Here is a 24,052-nt window from a genome sequence, read left to right as displayed (position 1 = left end):
CTGAATGCCCGATGGTTTTCTTCCAAGCGGATGGTCGTGGGTAGAGCATTCCAGAGCCGTGGTCCTTGGACCGAGAATCTTCGTTCTCCTTTCGATTTGTAGCGGGATTTAGGAATTTGGAGAAGGTTTTGGTTGGTAGACCGGAGCATGCGCTTGGTGACGTACGGTTTTATTTTCTCGCATAAGTATTGAGGAGCTTTTCCCTGTGTACATTTGTGGGTGAGGCAGAGCGTCTTGAATGTCACCCGGTCCTGTACGGACAGCCAGTGGAGGGACCTCAAGACTGGGGAGACTGATTCCCACGGCTTTTTACCTGTTACCAGTCTGGCTGCCGTGTTCTGGACAACTTGTAGACGCGCCATCTGGTATTTTGATAGTCCTAAGTAGAGGGAGTTTGCGTAGTCGAGTCGTGAGTTGATGATTGTTCCGACAACTACTGCCGTGAGAACAGACGATCAGTGACATGTCACTAGGAAGAACGGGGAGATGCCTTGTTTACACTGACAGCTCCCCGTTCTTCAGCTTTAGTTTGTGAATCAAACTGTTTCATTTGTGAATGAACAGGAAGCTGCTCAGCACAGAGCACTTCCAATTCATTCCCTGTGCAGTGCAGCTGAGGCTTCAGAGAAATGGAACTGGGGAATCTCTGTCCTCAGTCCCTTTCTCTGTCTCAAATGTGAGACATCGGGGCTCTGTTTATACCCCTGATATTCCGCTAAGGGCCCGACTCCTAACACAAAATTATAAAAAAAAACAATAAACTACTGACACTGTCCACTGCCCTACTGACACAATTTTCTGCTCTACTGACACCATCCACTGCTCTACTGACACCGTCCACTGCTCTCCTGATACCGTCCACTGCCCTACTGACATTGTCCACTGCCCTACTGACACCATCCACTGCTCTACTGACACCATCCACTGCTCTCCTGATACCGTCCACTGCCCTACTGACATTGTCCACTGCCCTACTGACACCATCCACTGCTCTACTGACACCGTCCACTGCTCTACTGACTCCATCCACTGCTCTACTGACACCATCCACTGCCCTACTGACATTGTCCACTGCCCTACTGACACCATCCACTGCTCTACTGACACCATCCACTGCCCTACTGACACCATCCACTGCCCTACTGACACCGTCCACTGCCCTACTGACATTGTCCACTGCCCTACTGACACCATCCACTGCTCTACTGACCCCATCCACTGCTCTACTGACACCATCCACTGCTCTACTGACACCGTCCACTGCTCTACTGACACCGTCCACTGCTCTACTGACACTGTCCACTGCCCTACTGACACTGTCCACTGCCCTACTGACACTGTCCACTGCCCTACTGACACCGTCCACTGCCCTACTGACACCATCTACTGCCCTACTGACACCATCCACTGCTCTACTGACACCATCCACTGCTCTACTGACCCCATCCACTGCTCTACTGACACCATCCACTGCTCTACTGACACCATCCACTGCCCTACTGACACCATCTACTGCCCTACTGACACCATCCACTGCCCTACTGACACCATCCACTGCTCTACTGACCCCATCCACTGCTCTACTGACACCATCCACTGCTCTACTGACACCATCCACTGCTCTACTGACACCGTCCACTGCTCTACTGACACCGTCCACTGCTCTACTGACACCGTCCACTGCTCTACTGACATTTTCCACTGCCCTACTGACACCGTCCACTGCCCTACTGACACCGTCCACTGCCCTACTGACACCATCCACTGCTCTACTGACACCATCCACTGCTCTACTGACCCCATCCACTGCTCTACTGACAATTTCCACTGCCCTACTGACACCATACACTGCTCTACTGACACCATCCACTGCTCTACTGACACCATCCACTGCTCTACTGACACCATCCACTCCTCTACTGACACCGTCCACTGCCCTACTGACACCATCCATTGCCCTACTGACTGACACCATCCAGCATCCTACTGACAAGTCCACTGCTCTACTGACACCATCCACTGCTCTACTGACACCACCCACTGCCCTACTGACACTATCCACTGCTCTATTGATACCGTCCACTGCCCTACTGACTGACACCATCCAGTGTCCTACTGACACCATCCACTGCCCTGCTGACACCATCCACTGCTCTACTGACAATTTCCACTGCCCTACTGACACCATACACTGCTCTACTGACACCATACACTGCTCTACTGACACCATCCAATGCTCTACTGACACCATCCACTGCCCTACTGACACCATCCACTGCTATATAGATACTGTCCACTGCCCTACTGACTGACACCATCCAGTGTCCTAATGACACCGTCCACTGCTCTACTGACACCATCCACTGCTCTACTGACCCCATCCACTGCCCTACTGACCCCATCCACTGCTCTACTGACACCATTCACTGCCCTACTGACACCATCCACTGCCCTACTGACACCATCCACTGCTCTACTGACCCCATCCACTGCTCTATTGATACCGTCCACTGCTCTACTGACACCATCCACTGCTCTACTGACACCATCCACTGCCCTACTGATACCATCCACTGCTCTGCTGACACCATCCACTGCCCTGCTGACAGACACCATCCACTGCCCTATTGACACCAGGGCAGCCATCACAGACACCTTTATCCCCAGTCAAGTATAGCTGTCTACAAAATGCTCACACAATTCATTATAAATGCTTTCCAAAGGTAAGAAGGAAACATTTGGACATTTTATGTGGAGCCCGGTGGAAACCACCAATGTCTAACGAGGTGGAATAGGACAGGGGGGGGTTAAAGCTGTTTATTTTTTCCCACTGGATCAGAGATCGATGGCGTAGCGCTATAAATTATTCCTTTAAAGTATTTTTTTTTTCTTATTTTCGCACTGGTTTGTCTAAATTTTGCAGGGCTGGTGTTCGTAGAAACTGTTATTTTCTCTGTGTGATGTTACCGGGAAGTCTATCTGATAAATGACAACCAGCAATATTAAATTGTGACACAGGCTTGACTCATATACTGACGTAAATTCAATCTGGATCAGCGCTGGCATCCAAATTGTTCTAGTGCCCTCTAGTGGTCCTGCACAGCAAGTGTGAACAAGTAGTTTATTGACAGTGGCCCAGATTCAAGTAGAATTGCGCGAATTGAACGATTTTGCCCTGCGCCCCCGCAAATATTAGCGTAAGCGCGCGCAAGTTAAATGATCCCGCCGGGGGCGGGAATCATTTAAATTAGGCGCGCTCCCGACGTGCATTGCGGCAAAATGCATTGCGGCAAATGACGTCGCAAGGACGTCATTTGCTTCTAAGTGAACGTGAATGGCGTCCAGCTCCATTCACGTTTCACTTACGCAAACGCCGTGAAATTCAAATTTCACGGCGCGGGAAGGCCGGCTATACTTTAGCATTGGCTGCCCCTACCTTTAGAAGGGGCAGCCTTGCGCTAAAAGTAACCGTACGGAAACTCAAGCTTGTGAATCAGTGGTAGTATGCAATTTGCATACTACACGCTGATACACAATGGGAGCGCCCCCTAGCGGCCCCCGCAAGAATGCAGCCTAAAATCTGCGAGGCATAAGAGCCTTATGCCGCGCAGATTTGAGCCTGCAGTCAGTGTAACGAGGTTCCTGAATCAGGAGCACTCGTTACACCGGAGCAAGTAAGCACTTGCGCTGCGTAACCTATGGTTGCGCGGGCGCAAGTGCTTCTTGAATCTGGGTCAGTATTAAGATATGGTGGCTGCCTTTGTTTTCTTTATTTCAGGGTTATTAACATAGGTAAAAATGGGCTAACATTCAAGGGTAACTCATCACATAAATAGAATAGACCAGTGGTCTACAAACTGTGGCCCTTTGCTTTCCTTTATTGGGCCCTTGAGGAATTATTCTTGTCACTGATACCAACAATGGGACATAATTCTTTACACTGACAACAAAAATGGGGCACTATTCCCCCCACTGACAACAACTATTTCTCTCCCTAATACCAGAGATTGGACTGTAAACAGGCCCTTTTCTTTGGGAAGCTTGGAGACCCCTGGCATAGACTAAGTTCAAGAATAGGGATGAGCTTCGTATTGGAGTCAAACTCATGTTCGACTCGAACATCGTATGTTCGATCGTTCATCGAATTACGAAAGTTTTGGGCCGTTCGCGCCAAATTCGAGTGGCGTTTTATGGCCCATAATTCACTGCGGCATCGCAGTGCATTGCTGGCTGATGATTGGTCAAGCATGCACTATAACCCGCATGCTTGGCCAATCACAGCGCGCAAAAAACGGAGAGCCATAATTGGCCGGTGTGGCTTTGGCCAATTATGGCTCAGGGGGTTTAGTACACGCCCCACATTATAAAAGGCCGCCTGCAGGCAGGGCCGTTTGAAGGAATTTGGGGGCCCCAAGCAAAATGGACATGGAGGCCCCCCCCCCCCCCCATGCACGCACACAAAGCCTACAAGAATTATGGATACTAGGATAAACATCTTGTACAGTGGACACAGTATATCTAATGACATCTAATGAGGAGAGCAAAAAATAAAGATTTACCATAGCTTTACCATAGAAACAATTACCATAGCTTTCTTTCCGTTTTCTTTCTTTACCATCCCATTTCCATCTAAGAGTCCTTTCACACTGAGCCGCTCATAGCGTCGGCGGTAAAACTCCGCTATTTTTACCGCCGACGCTATGGGCGGATTTGCTAGTGCCCGAGGAAGGGTTAAAACCGCCCGCAATGCGCTGCTGCAGCAGCGCATTGCCAGCGGTATAGCTGCCCTGTCCCATTGATTTCAATGGGCAGCAGCGGTGAAGGAGCGGTAAATACACCGCCCCTTCTCCGCTCCAAAAATGCGGCTAGCAGGACTTTTTTACCGTCCTGCTGGCGCAATGCTCCAGTGGGAGCCCGAGGGCTTTCACACTGGAGACAATTGAGCAGCTTCTTAAGGGCGGTTTGCAGGCGCTATTTTTAAGAAGCTACTCAATTGTCTCCAGTGTGAAAGCCCTCGGGCTTTCACACTGGAGAATTGCGCCAGTAGGACGGTAAAAAAAAGTGTAAAAAAGTCCTGCTAGCGACATCTTTGGAGCGGAGAAGGGGCGGTGTATTTACCGCTCCTTCACCGCTGCTGCCCATCGAAATCAATGGGACAGCGCAGCTATACCGCTGGCAATGCGCTGCTGCAGCAGCGCATTGCGGGCGGTTTTAACCCTTCCTCGGGCACTAGCAAATCCGCCTATAGCGTTGGCAGTAGAAATAGCAGAGTTTTACCGCCGACGCTATGAGCGGCTCAGTGTGAAAGGACTCTTAGATGGAAATGGGATGGTAAAGAAAATGGAAAGAAATCTATGGTAATTGTTTTGTATATATTACCTGATTCAAAAAAGAAGCAATAAGACCCCTTTTACACTGGAGCGTATTGCAGGTGCTATAAGATTAAAAATAGCGCCTGCAAACCGCCCTTAATCTTATAGCGCCTGCAATACACTCCAGTGAGAAAGGGGTCTTATTGCTTCTTTTTTGAATCCGGTAATATATACAAAACAATTACCATAGAATTCTTTCCATTTTCTTTACCATGCCATTTCCATCTTATAGCTTCTTTTTTTGAATCAGGTCATATTTATTAAAGATTTTTGCAAAAATGTACAAAGCAGAGTCTTTTCTCTGCTTTGTACATTTTTGCAAAAAGCTTTAATAAATATGACCTGATTCAAAAAAAGAAGCTATAAGATGGAAATGGGATGGTAATTATAATGGAAAGAAATCTATGGTGGTACCGTAATTGTTTTGTTTATAATACATAAGTGTGGTTATTAATTATCACTGTCTGTCGGCTAACATATTTTTGTAATGGCAGTCCCCCCCCCTGTTCTTTTTAACCCCCCTCCCTACAGGCTACAGTACCGCATACCGCGCGGCAGCCGACAGAAGATTCAGTTTGTTGTTCCTGGCCGGCCGGAATGAAAGGAAGTGAGCACAGAGGCAGAGCACTCAGTGTGTGCACTTCCTGTCAATCTGCAGTCCGGCCGGGTACAACAAACTGAATGTCCAGTACCGCGCGGCGTGGGATGCAGCATAGGACGCGGCGGCTCGGCGAAGCTGCATTTTGTTGTGTGTACAGAGTACAGTCAGTGTTATCCCCATTAAAGATACAAAAATCCTGCTGCCTGTGCCGCTGGATGCTGGGGCCCCTGGCCAGCTCGAGGCCCCAAGCAATTGCCTCCTTTGCCTGTCTTGTTCCGACGGGCCTGCCTGCAGGTCAGCCTTGTGTAGTGTGTTGCGGTGGTTAAAAGAGAGAAGACAAAGAGAGAGAGAAAGTGTCATTTTTAGTAGGTAGATAGAGCAGGTAGGCAGGTTAGTCAGTTAAAGTTACAGTGTGTAGAGGATATATATGCATCCCAGGTGTTGTATGTATATTTATACACTGTATAGTTTAGCTAGATCCGCTCTTCCTAATTTACTGGCAGGCAGGTGATTGTGCTAGCTGCAGTATTCTCACGTGGTGCACTGCCTGTGTCCTCTGCAGTTTGCACCTAAAGCTACGTGGTGTGTACTGCCTGTGTCCTCTGCAGTGTGCACCTAAAGCTACGTGGTGTGTGTACTGTCTGTGTCTGTGCTATTTTTCTCAATGATTTTCATCCATATTGCTGGGACCAGACATTACAGTAGAGCCGCAAGCAGTTTTAAATTACTTTTTTCTTATAGCAATCTCATTTTGTGCAGGGACAGTTCTAAACACGTGCCACTTCACAGGCATACTATAGACACCCAGCAGGTACAATATTTAAAGGAATTTTTAATTTTTTTTTTTCACTTTAAGTATCATTGAAATCAGTGCTCCAGAAAAAACGGCTGTTTTTAAAACTTTTTTTCCATTGATACATGTTCCCTGGGGCAAGACCCGGGTCCCCAAACCTTATTTCCGACAATAACTTGCATATAATGCCGCGTACAGACGGTCGTTTTTTGTGATGAAAAAAAAACAACATTTTTAAAAACGTCATTTAAAATGACCGTGTGTGGGGGAAACGTTGTTTTATGTCTTCAGAAAAACGACAAAAAAAAAATTTGAGCATGCGTTTTTCAAAATGTCGTTTTTTGTGTCATTTAAAATGATAGTGTGTAGGTAAAACAACGTTTAAAACAACGTTTTTAAACCCGCGCATGCTCAGAAGCAAGTTATGACGCGAGCTTGAATGGAACAGAGTGCCGTCGTACGTGGTGACCACATTTCCAAACTACAATTCAGGGACACCCCCCTTCCCAAAAATCAGCTTGTGGTGTAACAAATCACAGCACAGTGATTGGACACAAAAGGGGGGGATTTATGATTTCTCCAATCACAAGCAGGGGGCGGGGACTGTGCTCCTTTAACCACTACCCGACGGCCGTACGACTTTATACGGCTGTGGGGTGGTTGTCAATCTCTAACCGGCCGTAAAAAGACGGCCTGCGCATCCAGCGGGGCGGCGTGCGCGTGCTCGCCGCATCGCTGAGATGCCGATGCGAGTGCCTGGCGGCCGTGATGTCCGCCAGGGACTCGCGATCGGCGGCTACAGGGACAAGACGTGGAGCTCTGTGTGTAAACACAGAGCTCCACGTCCTGTCAGGGGAGAGAGGAGACCGATCTGTGTCCCTTGTACATAGGGACACAGATTGGTCACCTCCCCCAGTCACCCCCCCCCTCCACCTACAGTTAGAACACAAATTAGGGTACACATTTAACCCCTTCCTCACCCCCTAGTGTTAACCCCTTCAATGCCAGTCACATTTATACAGTAATTAGTGCATATTTATAGCACTGATCGCTGTATAAATGTGAATGGCGCCAGAAATGTGTCAAAAGTGTCCGATGTGTCCGCCATAACGTCGCCATAATGTCGCAGTCACGAAAAAAATGCTGATCGCCACCATAAGTAGTAAAAAAAAATAATAAAAAATAATAATAATTCTGTCCCCTATTTTGTAAGCGCAATAACTTTTGCGCAAACCAGACGCTTCTTGCGATTATTATTTTTTTTTTCCAAAAATATGTAGAAGAATACGTATCGCCTAGACTGAGAAAAAAAAAAACATTTTTAAAAAAATTGGGCTATTTATTATAGCAACAAGTAAAAAATATTGTTTTTTTTTTCTAAATTGTCGCTCTATTTTTGTTTATAGCGCAAAAAAAAAAACGCAGAGGCGATCAAATACCACCAAAAGAAAGCTCTATTTGTGGGGAAAAAAGGACGTCAATTTTGTTTGGGAGCCACGTCGCACGACCGCGCAATTGTCAGTTAAAGTGACGCAGTGCCACAAGCTGAAATTTCACCTGGTCAGGAAGGAAGTGGTTAAGCATCCCCGGCCAGGACAAGTACTGTCAGTGAGTAAAGCGGTGATGTGGCGGACGTTTTTGGGGGCATCAGATTGGCCCGGGGGGTGGCTGTGTCAGTTTCATTCCGGGACACTGTATTGTCCTGCAATGAAGGTGCCCGGGACAGACCTGCAAAATGTGGGACTGTCCTAGGCAATCCGGGACACGTGGTCAAAGTAACTATTCTACCTTTCCTTCCATGGTGTGAGACCAATCTTCTTTTTTCTTCTTATACACAGCCAGTACTGAACCTTCAAAACTTTAGAAAAGACACATAAATACAATCCAGGTGTATTTCTAATCTGAAGGATGCAGGAAAAAAGTCAGATTGATGGTGTTTTTTATATCTGGCATCTCCCTGCACCGGCTGCTGGCTTCACCTCTACCCTCCCTCTCCCGTACTCCACCTCAAATATATGACTTGGCGGATGGTAACAGATAAAACACTGGAATGACAGAACACAATGAGATTGTCTGATGTGTGCTTCAATGGGACTCTTCAGCCTCTTATCACAACATCACTCAAAGGCGTTTGCTGCATGTCTTTCTCCCCGTGTTCTATTACCCTTTATTCTTTCTTTATACTCTTTTTCTATTTGAATTCATTTTTGTTCTTCCACCTCTATATACTTCTATTATCTGTCTTCAGACTAATTAGAGCATCAATCTGACCATTCTTTTACATTTTTATCCCCTTTACACTTTCCATTTCCTTTACCTTTCCTTTTCCCTTCCTTTTTTACATCTCCTCTCCTTTTTTGTCTTCACTTCCTTTCCCTTTACCGTCCCCTTCATTTTTTCCTTTCCTTTTCTTTTTCATTTTAACTCACTTTTCTTTCTTTTTCTTATTCCCTTCCTTTTTCTCTCTTTTGTTTTCACTTCCTGTCCTTTCCTTTTTTCTTTCTTGTTGCTTTTTAAAGCGGTTGTAAAGGAATCTTTTCCCACCTAAATAGCTTCCTTTCCCTTAGTGCAGTCCTCCTTCACTTATCTCATCCTTCCATTTTGCTTTTAAATGTCCTTATTTCTTCTGAGAAATCCTCACTTCCTGTTCTTCCTGGTGTGGAGGCTTTCTCCACACCAGGAAGAAAGCCCTGCATTACTGTGTGGAGTTACAGACAGAAGAACAGGAAGTGAGGATTTCTCAGAAGAAATAAGGACATTTAAAAGCAAAATGGAAGGATGAGGTAAGTGAAGGAGGACTGCACTAAGGTAAAGGAAGCTATTTAGGGGAAACATTTTTTTCCTTTACAACCCCTTTCATCTCCTTACATTTTCCACTTTTTTTTCCTCTCCTTTTCTTTTTTATTTGCGCTTGCTTTTCATTTTTCCTTTCCTTTCCTTTCTATTCCTTTTTGCCTTTCTTTTTTTCTACTTTTCTCTTTTATTTCAAATTTTCTCTTTAATATTGCTTTCTTTTGCTTTCCATTCCTTTTTAATTACCTTACATTTTCCCTTCGTTTTTTCCTCTCCTCTTTTTTCTGCTTCCTTTCCTTTCTTTTCCATTTTTCTTTCCTATCCTTTCCTTTTCCTTTTTCATTTACTCACATATTTTTTTCCTTTTTTTTCTCTTCTTTTCTTTTTTTTTATATCCGCTTCATTTCCTTCCCTTCCCTTTCCATTCTGTGCCTTTTTCATTTCCTTACATTTCCCCCTTCTTTTTTTCCCTTCTCCTTTTCTTTTTTATTTACGCTTTCTTTCCTTTTTCCCTTCCTTTTTTTCTACTTTTCTCTTTTATTTCCACTTCTTCTGCTAATCTTTTCTATTTTCCATATTTCTGCTTCCTTTACTTTTCCTTTTTTTCCATTCCTATCATTTCCTTTTTCATTTACTCACATTTTCCCTTTTTTTTTTTAAACTCTTCTTTTCTTTTTTATTTCCCCTTGCTTTCCTTTCCTTTCCCTTTATGTGCCTTTTTTTTCCTTACATTTCCCCCTTCTTTTTTTCCCCTCTCCTTTTCTTTTTTATTTCCGCTTTCTTTCCTTTCCTTTTTTCTTTCATATCCTTTCCTTTTTAATTTCCTTACAGCTTCCCTTCCTTTTTTTTGTCAACCTTTCCTTTTTTTATTTCTGCTTCATTTCCTTTCTTTTCAATTTTCCCTTCCTTCCCTTTCCTTTCTTTTCTTTTCTTTATATTTTCCCTAACTTTTTTGTCCTCTCCTTTTTATGTCGTCCTCCTTTCTTTTTTCTTTTCCTTTCTTAACATTTTTTTTTGTTTCCCTCTCTTTTTTTTTATTTATTTCCACTTCTTTCTTTCTTTCTTTCTTTCTTTCTTTCTTTCTTTCTTTCTTTCTTTCTTTCTTTCTTTCTTTCTTTCTTTCTTTCTTTCTTTCTTTCTTTCCTCCTTTCCCTTAGTCCGCTCTCTCCCTCTCTCTCTCGTTGTTTATACCCAGAGACACAGAAGGTTGGGAGAAGCAGAGTGCTGGGATGAAAACATATTTTCCAGTCCCCGCTCCCCAGATGCCCATTTCATCAAATTAACTATTCATTAGTTTACCTTCAGATGGCTGCTGGACGGTAACATTTGCTGCACTTGTAACAGACGTGTTTAGAGGAATAAATAATATATATTCCATGTTTCAGCGTGCCATACTAAGGAGAAGAACCTGTAAAGGCCAGGATTGCCTTCCTATCATGTTAATTCAGTAAATGCTTCTGTGTCTCCCAATGGGCTCGTTCCAGATCTCCATGTTAAATTACTGCTGCCACTCTCTACATGATGTCTCTCCGGGACATTCCCGAGCCTTCTGTGCATCTCTACATGATGATTCTCCGGGACATTCCCGAGCCTTCTGTGCATCTCTACATGATGACTCTCCGGGACATTCCCGAGCCTTCTGTGAATCTCTACATGATGACTCTCCGGGACATTCCCGAGCCTTCTGTGCATCTCTACATGATGTCTCTCCGTTACATTCCCAAGCCTTCTGTGCATCTCTACATGATGTCTCTCTGGGACATTCCCAAGCCTTCTGTGCATCTCTACATGATGTCTCTCCGGGACATTCCCGAGCCTTCTGTGCATCTCTACATGCTGTCTCTCTGGGACATTCCCGAGCCTTCTGTGCATCTCTACATGATGTTTTTCCGGGACATTCCCGAGTCTTCTGTGCATCTCAACATGATGACTCTCCGGAACATTCCCGAGCCTTCTGTCCATCTCTACATGATGAGTCTCTGGGACATTCCCGAGCCTTCTGTGCATCTCTACATGATGACTTTCCGGGACATTCCAGAGCCTTCTGTGCATCTCTACATGATGACTCTCCGGAACATTCCCGAGCCTTCTGTCCATCTCTACATGATGAGTCTCTGGGACATTCCCGAGCCTTCTGTTCATCTCTACATGATGTCTCTCCGGGACATTCCCAAGCCTTCTGTGCATCTCTACATGATGTCTCTCCAGGACATTCCCGAGCCTTCTGTGCATCTCTACATGATGTCTCTCCAGGACATTCCCGAGTCTTCTGTGCATCTCTACATGATGTCTCTCCGGGACATTGCCAAGCCTTCTGTGCATCTCTACATGATGTCTCTCCAGGACATTCCCGAGCCTTCTGTGCATCTCTACATGATGTCTCTCCGGGACATTCCCAAGCCTTCTGTGCATCTCTACATGATGACTCTCCAGGACATTCCCGAGCCTTCTGTGCATCTCTACATGATGACTCTCCAGGACATTCCCGAGCCTTCTGTGCATCTCTACATGATGACTCTCCGGGACATTCCCGAGCCTTCTGTGAATCTCTACATGATGACTCTCCGGGACATTCCCGAGCCTTTACGAGTGCTGTCAATTTACATACAGGAGAATTTCCTGTTTACTCAGTGACATCTGTAATAGGAAGTCCCATCTCCTGGGCTGCCATTGGACAACTCCTCTGTCTATCATAGGAGGCGGGAGAAATTGTATTAAAGAGGCTGCTGTGTGAACAGGAGATTATCCTGCATGTAATCTGTTGATGTTGGTGCCCTCCCTCAGAGGCTGCAGATGGACATCGATCAGGCTGCATTAATGGTAATGGAGAGGATGCATTCATGACAATGGCGAGGCTGCAGATGGGCACCAATTAGGCTGCATTGATGGGCAATGGCCCTTATTTTGCGTCACAGTTTTTTATTTACATTTTTTTCCCCTGAAACTTCCCTCCTAAAGTAAAGGTGTGTGTTATACGCCGATAAATACGGTATATCCAAATAAAACGCTCATCTCTTCACCGCACACAGCCACAAAGGCAAGAGAATTTGTGTTGGGCAGTGTATTATATTAGTTGCTCGAACGAACAAACTTAGACCAAATTTTAATGGTTCAAAGAATGTTAGGCAAAATGGTCGGCCTTTACGCATGTTCACTTCATCAAATCTAGGCCTCCTTTGAAAAAAGTTTGGCCACCCCTGCTTTAGGGCATCTCTACATGATGTCTCTCCGGGACATTCCCGAGCCTTCTGTGCATCTCTACATGATGACTCTCCGGGACATTCCTGAGCCTTCTGTGAATCTCTACATGATGATTCTCCGGGACAATTCCCGAGCCTTCTGTAAATCTCTACATGATGACTCTCCGGGACATTCCCGAGCCTTCTGTGAATCTCTACATGATGACTCTCCGGGACATTCCCGAGCCTTCTGTGAATCTCTACATGATGTCTCTCCGGGACATTCCCGAGCCTTCTGTGCATCTCTACATGATGACTCTCCGGGACATTCCCAAGCCTTCTGTGCATCTCTACATGATGTCTCTCCGGGACATTCCCGAGCCTTCTGTGCATCTCTACATGATGATTCTCCGGGACATTCCCGAGCCTTCTGTGCATCTCTACATGATGATTCTCCGGGACATTCCCGAGCCTTCTGTGCATCTCTACATGATGACTCTCCGGGACATTCCCAAGCCTTCTGTGCATCTCTACATGATGTCTCTCCGGGACATTCCCGAGCCTTCTGTGAATCTCTACATGATGTCTCTCCGGGACATTCCCGAGCCTTCTGTGAATCTCTACATTATGACTCTCCGGGACAATTCCCGAGCCTTCTGTGCATCTCTACATGATGACTCTCCGGGACATTCCCGAGCCTTCTGTGAATCTCTACATGATGTCTCTCCGGGACATTCCCGAGCCTTCTGTAAATCTCTACATGATGACTCTCCGGGACATTCCCGAGCCTTCTGTGAATCTCTACATGATGACTCTCCGGGACATTCCCGAGCCTTCTGTGAATCTCTACATGATGTCTCTCCGGGACATTCCCGAGCCTTCTGTGCATCTCTACATGATGTCTCTCCGGGACATTCCCGAGCCTTCTGTGAATCTCTACATTATGACTCTCCGGGACAATTCCCGAGCCTTCTGTGAATCTCTACATGATGACTCTCCGGGACATTCCCGAGCCTTCTGTGAATCTCTACATGATGTCTCTCCGGGACATTCCCGAGCCTTCTGTGCATCTCTACATGATGACTCTCCGGGACATTCCCAAGCCTTCTGTGCATCTCTACATGATGTCTCTCCGGGACATTCCCGAGCCTTCTGTGAATCTCTACATTATGACTCTCCGGGACAATTCCCGAGCCTTCTGTGCATCTCTACATGATGACTCTCCGGGACATTCCCGAGCCTTCTGTGAATCTCTACATGATGTCTCTCCGGGACATTCCCGAGCCTTCTGTAAATCTCTACATGATGACTCTCCGGGACATTCCTGAAGAAAAGCTGAACACAAACGACGTAAAAAAATGCGCCGGGCCGACGTACGTTCGTGGATCGCCGTGAATATCTAATTTGCATACTTGACATGGATTTCGACGGAAACGCCACCTAGCGGCTGCCGAAAAACTGCATCTAAGATCCGAAGGCGTACGAAGACGTACGCCTGTCGGATCAAGCCGCGATGACGTTGTATCTTGTTTTAAGGATTCAAAACAAAAATACGACGGGGGAATTTTGAAATTACGCCGGCGTATCAGTAGATAATTTACGCCGGCGTAATTTCTTTGTGGATCTGCCCCTTGCTGTCTCCTCAGTCCCCATCTGCTATGCCAATTGCCAATATTTTAGAAAACTCGACTGCACATTCTTGACTGCTTCTGTTCTGGCTGTATTAAAAAAAAGGGCTAATAAGGAGATACTAAAAGGAGAAAGGGGCTCTGTAAAGTAAATATACAGTAAAACCGTGGATTGCGGGTAACGCGGTTTACAAGAGTAAAGATTACAAGATTTCATTTGCAAGCTTTGTCTCGCAAGACAAGCAGGATTCAAGCCTCAGGGGTGTGAAGTACTGCATTTAGCCAGAGGTGCAGGGGCGCCGGTGACGCTCGGAGACACTTGGAGACGCTCAGAAACACTCCGTTCCCGAGTGTCGCCGAGCGTGTCCCAGTGTCTCCGAGCATCTCAGAGCGCTTCTGAGTGTCTCCGGCGCCCCCACAACACTGGCCACATGCTGTAGTGCATACACAAGCGGTAAAAATGGAACAAATTATCTGAGTTTCCATTGATATCTTTAGGGAAACTCGCTTTGATATACGAGTGCTTTGGATTACAAGCATGCTTCAGGAACAAATTATGCTCTTAATCTAAAGTATTACTGTGGTCTAAACCCATTTATCGCGTGTATTCTTCTTAAATCTCTGTGTGCTTTGTGTATTTCTTCCAGATCTGTGCAGTCATCCAGTGTGAGACTTCCTGTAAAAAAGACCGATCACTGCTGCTCTCTCTATTTGTGCAGGGAGACTGGTCTTGTCTCCACCCCTTCCTGTAGTTTTCTAGTGGTGGGTGGAGCTTTTTGGGCCCCTCCCACAGCTCTGCTGTCTGCACAGGCTCATGGTGATGTCACTGCTATTTTTTACAAAGTAATACCAGGATTTAAAAAAAAAAAAACATTTGGTGAACACAGTGTGGATTTATGTTCTTTATAGCTATTGAAGAAAGAAATTAAATACATATTTTTGTGCCTGGAATTCAGCTTTAACCGCTTCAGCCCCGAACCATTATGGTGGTTAAAGACCAGGCAACTATTTGCGATTGGGCACTGCGTCGCTTTAACTGAAAATTGCGCGACGTGGCTCCAAAAGAAAATTGACATCCTTTTTTTCCCACAAATAGAACTTTCTTTTGGTGGTATTTGATCATCTCTACTGTTTTTATTTTTTGCGCTATAAACAAAAAAAGAGTGGCAATTTTGAAAAAAAAAAACAATATTTTTTACCTTTTGCTATAATAAATATCCCCGAAAAATATATAAAAAAAACATTTTTTTCCCATAGTTTAGTCTGATACGTAATCTTCTACATATTTTTGTTAAAAAAAATTGCAATAAGCGTTTATTGATTGGTTTGCGCAAAAGTTAGAGCTTCTACAAAATAGGGGACTGTTTTATGGCATTTTTATTAAAAAAACATTTTTTTACTAGTAATGGCGGCGATCAGCGATTTTTATCGTGACTGCGACATTATGGCGGACACATCGGACACTTTTGACACCATTTTGGGACCATTGTCATTTTTACAGCGATCAGAATGCACTGATTACTGTAAAAATTACACTGGCAGTGAAGGGGTTAACCACTAGGGTTAAGTGTTCCCTAGGAAGTGATTCTTACCGCTAGGGGGCGTGGCTATACGTGACATGTGACTGATGACCGTTCCCGATGACAGTGTCACTAGGCAGAATAGGGGAATACCTTGTTTACGTCCATACTTAACATTGCGTACGCCTCATAGACCCAGGGGTAACTTTACGCCGGAAAAAGCCTAACGTAAACGACGTAAAAAAAGCGCCGGGCGGACGTACGTTTGTGAATCGGCGTATCTACCTAATTTGCATATTCAACGCGGAAATCTACAGAGGCGCCACCTAGCGGCCAGCGTAAATATGCAGCCTAAGATACGACGGTATAAGAGACTTACGCCGGTCGGATCTTAGGGAAATCTATGCGCCTGATTCTATGAATCAGGCGCATAGATACGACCCCACGACTCAGAGTTACGACGGCGTATCTGGAGATACGCCGTCGTAACTCCTTTGTGAATCTGGGCCATAGATATGTCTTTACATATATCTATAGCTATATATATATATATATATATATATATATATATATATATATATATATATATATATATCTATCTATCTCTCTATCTCTCTCTCTCTATATCTATCTATCTATCTATCTATCTATCTATCTATCTATCTATCTATATATATATATATATATATATATATATATATATATATATATATATACTGTATATAATGTTGAACGGAATTCCACATTTCTTATGAATATAAAATGATTCGGAAATGTATCTAAATGTGAAATGATGTTTCCCCCCCAGAGCACAAATGTTCTTTTGTGAAGTGGATTTTCACCTTGATGAGAATACTCACAGACAAGTGTCACATTCCAGGCGTGTTCGTCTCTTCCGTCGCGTCGCTAACACGGAGAAAAGTCCCCATTGTATGAGATGAATCTGTGTTTTTCTTTCAAAATATGTGAAAAAAAAAATAGTATTTAAAAAAAAAAATTAACGCAGCCCAAAAAAGGCCATAATAAATGTTCTTGTTTCTGTTCCCGTGTAACACTTCTGCTGCAGGGCGATTTTATTTTTTATTTTTTGCACAAATGTTTAAAAAATAGCACACAAAAGCAAAAAATTACGGGCCAGATTCTCGTACATCCGCGTATCTTTGCGCGGGCGTAACGTATCCGATTTACGTTACGCCTCCGCAACTTAGACGGGCAAGTGCTGTATTCTCAAAGCACTTGCTCTGTAAGTTGCGGCGGCGTAGCGTAAATTGGCCGGCGTAAGCCCGCCTAATTCAAATTTGGAACAGGGGGGCGTGTTTTATGTAAAATATCCATGACCCGACGTGATTGCCGTTTTTTAGGAACGGCGCATTCGCCGTCCGTGGACATATCCCAGTGTGCATTGCTCCAAATACGCCGCAAGGACGTATTGGTTTTGACGTGAACGTAAATTACGTCCAGCCCCATCCACGGACGACTTACGCAAACGACGTAAAATATTCAAAATTCGACGCGGGAACGACGTCCATACTTAACATTGGTACGCCGCATGTAGGCCACCATATAGCAGGGGTAACTTTACTCCGGGAAAAGCCTAACGTAAACGGCGTATCTGTACTGTGTCAGCCGGGCGTACGTTCGTGAATTCGCGTATCTAGCCGATTTACATATTTCTAGGCGTAAATCAGCGTACAAGCCCCTAGCGGCAAGCGTAAATATGCAGTTACGATCCGACTGGTGTAAGAGACTTACGCCGGCCGGATCCAATAGAAATCTATGCGTAACTGATTCTAAGAATCAGGCGCAGAGATACGCTGGCACAACTCAGAGATACGACGGCGTATCTGGAGATACGCCGTCGTATCTCCTCTGAGAATCTGGCCCTACCAATTTTTCTTTTTGTTGTTGTTTTATTCTTTTGTTAAATATAAAAGATGAAGTTGTGCCCATTAAATACCCACTTCAGCCCCGCAAAGGATTTTCCCCCCTTCCCAACCAGAGCATTTTTTTGCGTCGCTTTAACTGACAATTGCGCGGTCGTGCGACGTGGCACCCAAGCAAAATTGACTGCACGGGGGGACAAAGACTGCACAGAGCACGGGAGGGGAGGAAAGACTGCACGGAGCACGGGGGGTGGAAAGACTGCACGGAGCACGGGGGGAGGAAAGACTGCACGGAGCACGGGGGGAGGAAAGACTGCACGGAGCACGGGGGGAGGAAAGACTGCACGGAGCACGGGGGGAGGAAAGACTGCACTGAGCACGGGAGGGGAGGAAAGACTGCACGGAGAACGGGAGGGGAGGAAAGACTGCACGGAGCACGGGAGGGGAGGAAAGACTGCACGGAGAACGGGAGGGGAGGAAAGACTGCACGGAGCACGGGGGGAGGAAAGACTGCACGGAGCACGGGGAGAAGACTTGCAACTCCCCTGCCTGCCCAGGTATCGGCTGAGGCATCTAGCATTTCCCCCGAGTACAAGTACTCGGGGAAATGCTCGGTATCGGCACCGATACCGATACAAGTATCGGGACATCCCTAGTAGATACCCAACATGTCAAGCTTTAAAATGGCATACGATGACAGATTTCAGTTCCATATATTTTCCATTAAAAGCCCCCACAGGTCCTCAGTTTAGAGCCAACTGTAAATAATGAACCTAGAATGAATGAGCTCATTTAGGCGCCACGGAGATATGTTCATGTGCAGCGCAAACAACGTTTTCGTACGTAGGAGGTGTTTTTATTTGTGTGTGTGCAAAAAAATTTTTGGGGTGGGGTTTCCAAGTGCTTAAGTGTAAAAAAAAATATTTAAGTAGAACTTTGTCTATATTACATGGGGGACAAAGGGCCGTGATGTCTCACTTGCCCTTCATTGAAGCTAGTGGAGCGTAGATCACGCCTCATTAACATTTTCCCTGTTCCCAGCGGCTGAGGAAAGTGACACCAGGAACTGGATGTGATGATACACACGCCGCTCGGGGGGCGATCAGAGAATGGTTGACTTGTGGAGTGTACACACATTGTAGCGGACAGGAGTGTGTGTGAAGCCCCTCCCCTTCCACCAGTTTCTACTATGCGATTTGCACAATTCATACCTGTCTATATATTACATATAATGCCTGCTGTTCTCCCCTCCACACTCCTTTTCTGCACATACTACCCACTGTCACACCCTCGGCGCTCCTCTCCTGTACATAAAGTATTCATACCCCTGGAAATTTTCCAAATTTTGTCATGTTACAACCAAAAACGTAAATGTTTTTTATTGGGATTTTATGTGATAGACCAACACAAAGTTGCACATCATTGTGAAGTGGAAGGAAAATGATAAATGTTTTTTCATATTTTTTTTTTAAAAAGTCTAAAAACACCTCCAGTATCCCTCCACTTTCACTCATATGCGCTCCCGTCCACTCTCCACCTAATACAGTTCACTGTGCGCCTTCCCCTTTAAGCTGTATATAAATTCTCTGGTAGATGATTATATCCTCTACGGGTTCTCTCAGTAATCTTGGACAATCATAGATCCCCACAGGTACTTGCAGTGTGTCCTTGGACAATCCTGAGTGATATTGCTCCCAGAGAAATACAAAAGACTAACATAGTGCTGAATCTTTTAAGAGACTTTTATAAAAAAACGTATTTAAAAAGGTATAAACCTCACATTTTGTAGTGCACTAGCAAGGCCGCTGATAAGGCAGTACAGCCAGCCTTCCCGTACTGGGCCCAGGCCCCATCTGTTTAACCACTTGCTTACTGGGCACATATACCCCCCTCCTGCCCAGGTGAAATTTCAGCTTCTGGCACTGCGTCGCTTTAACTGACAATTGCGCGGTTGTGCGACATGGCTCCCAAACAAAATTGACGTCCTTTTTTCCCCACAAGTAGAGCTTTCTTTTGGTGGTATTTGATCGCCTGTGCGGTTTTTATTTTTTGCGCTATAAACAAAAAAGAGCGACAATTTTGAAAAAAAATACAATATTTTTTACTTGTTGCTATAATAAATATGCCAATTTAAAAAAAAAAAACACATTTTTTTTCTTGGTTTAGGCCGATACGTATTCTTCTACATATTTTTGGTAAAAAAAAAAATCGCAATAAGCGCCTACAAAATAGGGGACAGAATTATTATTTTTTATTATTTTTTTTTTACTAGAAATGGCGGCGATTTTTATTGGGACTGCGACGTTATGGCGGACACATCGGACACTTTTGACACATTTTTGGCGCCATTCACATTTATACTGCGATCAGTGCTATAAATATGCACTAATTACTGTATAAATGTGACTGGCATTGAAGGGGTTAACACTAGGGGGGGTGAGGAAGGGGTTAAATGTGTACCCTGCATTGTGTTCTAACTGTGGGGGAAGGGGGGTGACTGGGGGAGGTGACCGATCTATGTCCCTATGTACAAGAGACACAGATCGGTCTCCTCTCCAGAGACAGGACGCTGTCTCTGTGTGAGCCGGCAATGAGAGATGATCTCATATGTTTACATATGAGATCATCTCTCATTGGCCGCACAGATCGCATCGCAAATGGCCACTCTGATTGGCCGTTCGCGGCGATCTGTAATTGGCTGTGTCCAAGGGACACGGCCAACACAGAGTTTCCCCGCTGCGCGATCTGGAGCGCGCGCGGGGAACGCCCAAAGGGGCGGACGTCAATTGACATCCAGTTGGATATTCAGGTCCGCGCTGTAGCCCTCATTCGGCTATAGCGCGGGCCTCAAGAAGTTAAAGGGGGGGGCCTGGCACCTGTCGAACAGGAGTTACGACTGTTGTTATTGCTAACTCTTGTGGTCTGGTGGATGCTTATATCCTCTACGGGTGCTTTCAGTAATCTTGGACGATCAGGTACTTGCAGTGTGTCCTGGGACAATCCTGAGAGATAATGCTCACAGAGGAATAGAAAAGACTAACATAGTGCTGTAATTTTAAGAGACTTTAATAAAAACTAATTTAACAAGGTCTAAACCTCACATTTTGTAGTGCACTAGCACTGGTGCACTCCGATCACATACATGTAGCGCCCTGGGGTTTGGTCAGGGAGCTCCTCACCAAATTCCTTGTATGGGGTAGCTACCATAGTAGTTAATTTGTTAGAGATCCATTAATCTTTCCCTAAGTTTGGCCTTGTTGTACTTTTCTCTTCTACCACTAGATGGCCGGGCACTTAGTGGTATTAGATATGAGAAGGGCAACCAAAGGTCAGGTTATGGGTATGTGGGTGTCCCAGCTAATGGGCAGGGGTTTTCTTTAATCCCTTGGCCTGCTGGAAGAGCCTATATATTTGGGTGGAGTCAGGTGATCTGTGTTCTCTGCCACCTGGACAGCTGTCTGGGTGGATGTGGGTTGTCTGCCCCGGGCTGCTAGGCCAGAGATTGGGCCCATCCCTGGAGCATTTGGCTGCCAGGCTGGGTGAGGGCCTATCCAGAAGTAAGAAGGTAGCGCAGAGTTGGGACTGCGGCTTGCAGTCCAACCAAAAGTGACGGTTCTCTCTGCCGGAGAACCTGTCAGTGGTCGGAGGTAGAAGGGAAGCTGCCACCACGAAGAGACCAATCACCTTTAGCAGGGACCTCAGTGAGTAACTGAAGCAAGTATCGGAGCCATATTCTCACTGAACGGGCACGGTGGGGAATCGAGAAAACCTCAGGTGGTGATCAAGTCAGGGACCCAACCAGTGGTGGTGATGCTTGCATTAAACTGTGTCACTAGCACACACATTGCCATTGAAGACTTGTTTTACAGTTCTGACAAATTTAGTAACAGTTGTCTTTTTTTTTGTAGGGATGGACTTCTATGACCGGGATTCCCAGCTGGGTAAGAACATCCTCCAATCCTGTTGTACCTTGGGTTCTGGAGTCCATAGCCTTGGAAGAGTCTTGGGAGGGTTGAGGTCACTAATCCTGGGTCTAGGTCTTTTTTTGACAATAGAGATGAAGAATATATTAGGTGTGACGGTACTAGGCCTTGCCACGGTGATAGAAGGATTAAGCATCACTCAGGGTTCTCATGGATGCAGGTTGAGGGGCTCCAGAATGTCAGTTTTAGGCAGAGAAAGTTGGCTTTTCAGTTTTTTTGGGGGGAATTTGTATTTCCCGGATTGCGTTGTGGAGTCCAGAAGCTTGGAAGAGTCTTGGGAGGATTGAGGCCACTAACCCTGAGTCCAGGTTTTTCTGTGTTACAATAGAGTCGAAGATTCTATTAGATATTTGCTAGGCTCTGCCACTGTGTTAGTAGAATTAAGCATCAAACAGGGTTCTCACGGAGGCAGATTGAGGGAAAATTGGCTTTTCAGTTTTTTCGGGGACTTGTAAGTCCCATGTTGGGTTCTGGTGTCCAGAGACTTCATCCCTCCCAAGACTCTTTGAAGCCTATGGACACCAGAACCTTTGGAGGGATGAAGCCTCTAACCCCGGGTCCAGCAGGGTGTGCACAACCTTCTTAATCAAGGGCCTGACATTGATTCAGGGTTCCACCCGGGAGACAGGATGTCCCCTGCCTAGAGGTTTGGGAGTGGGCCCATGGAAGCAGGGGGCTGTGTAAGGTATATAGAGTACGCATGTGAGTACACCGGTGCTGTAAGTTGATCTGAAGGAACCGACAAGGACTTAAGCTTGGGGAGAGAGTGAGCCAAGAGACAGAAGGGAGCACCTGTCTTATTGTATAGCGTTAGAGGAGGAATGCTGACCCCTCTGGGAAGATAACCTTTGGATTCATGTTGGAAAAATTTTACATTTTCCTTTATATAAAAAATGGTTCACAAACCGTGGAATTGTATGTCCTGTCTGGCTTCAACTCACTGGGAAGTACTACACCTTGAGCAAAACCCCAAATTATCACACAGGAGATGAGTGGGATTCCTCATAATGGCCACAGCAGGTGTTCAGACCCCCAAAGAATCTCTGACCTGCATGTCCTCAAAGTCTATAAGAAACCTTTTCGTAAATTTGAAAATTCTTAAATTTGAAAATTCTTAAATGTGAAAATTAGTAAATTTGAAAATTTGAAGAATTCGTAAATGCGCAAATTCGTAAATTCGAAAATTTTGAAATTCGTAAATCGAAAATTAAGAAAGAAAATCTGAAAAAAAATTGCAATTCATAAATTCGGAAATTTTAAAATTCGTAAATTTTAAAATTTAAAATTTTAAAATTCGTAAATTAAAAAATTCGTAAATTTGAAAATTTGAAAATTCGTAAATTCGCAAATTCGTAAATTCGAAAATTTGGAAATTTGGAAATCGAAAATTAAGAAATAAAATCTGGAAATTCAAAAGAATAAATAGCTAACTAATAACTATTAAATTCTAGGTATTGGAATTTTCTTTTCAAATGTGTCTGTTAGTGAACATAACGAATACGAATTTATCCAATCTTACGAATTATCTGAAAATAATGAATGCCGCATCTAAACAAATCAAAACAGAACAAATTAATAATAAATGATAATAATAAAAAGTTTTTATTATTAATTTGGTACTTTCCATTCCTTTAGATACGGCATTCGTTATTTTAGGATAATTCGTAACTTTGGATAAATTCGTATTCGTTACGTTCACTAACAGACAAATTTGAAAAGAAAATTCCAATACCTAGAATGTAATAGTTATTATTAGTTAGCTAGTTATTCTTTTGAATTTTCAGATTTTCTTTCTTAATTTTCAATTTGCGAATTTCTGAGTTTAATAATTTAGTAATTAGTTAGTTATTATTTCAGATTTGCAAATTTTGGGGTTTTCAGATTCTCCGAATTTTTTAATTTCAGAATTTACGAATTAGCGAATTTAGAATTTTACGAATTTTTGAATATTCAAATCTATGAATATTCGGAAAAATTCGTTAAACTGGTTTTCGTTAATTTGGATATTTCCGAATTAGTGAATGTGTCGAAATTAGTTAAAAAGCTAACTCAGAATGAAACTAATTGCATATGTCTAGGAAGAACTGAGGCATAATTTTAGGTGGACCGCACCATTTAGTGGTATAAATTTCTGTCCGTGTTTTTCTTTGATATCCTAAAATGTTCCCTTTTTGTTCTTAGAATCCCTTGAGAACATAGAAGAACTTCAGACCGGTAAGGAAATATTATTTTGCGATGGAAACTTTCTAAGGGCTCCTTCACACAGGCTGATGGACTCCGCTTTGCCCAGTGGGGATCGA

General features: G+C 44.5%; 1 protein-coding gene across 4 annotated transcripts in view; it reads left to right on the top strand.

Moving 5' to 3' along the window:
* Positions 1–24,052, top strand: part of ADCYAP1R1 (ADCYAP receptor type I) — a 282,065-nt gene that overhangs the window by 196,681 nt on the left and 61,332 nt on the right. For all 4 annotated transcript variants that reach the window (XM_040352224.1, XM_040352226.1, XM_040352225.1 and 1 more), the window contains exons 5-6: positions 21,678–21,710; positions 23,934–23,966. In XM_040352224.1, the coding sequence (XP_040208158.1) occupies positions 21,678–21,710; positions 23,934–23,966 (66 nt within the window). The remainder of the gene's footprint in view (positions 1–21,677; positions 21,711–23,933; positions 23,967–24,052) is intronic.

This window comes from Rana temporaria, chromosome 5 (assembly GCF_905171775.1).
Source record: "Rana temporaria chromosome 5, aRanTem1.1, whole genome shotgun sequence".
NCBI lineage: Eukaryota > Metazoa > Chordata > Amphibia > Anura > Ranidae > Rana > Rana temporaria.
This window is presented reverse-complemented; position numbering and strand designations above follow the sequence as displayed.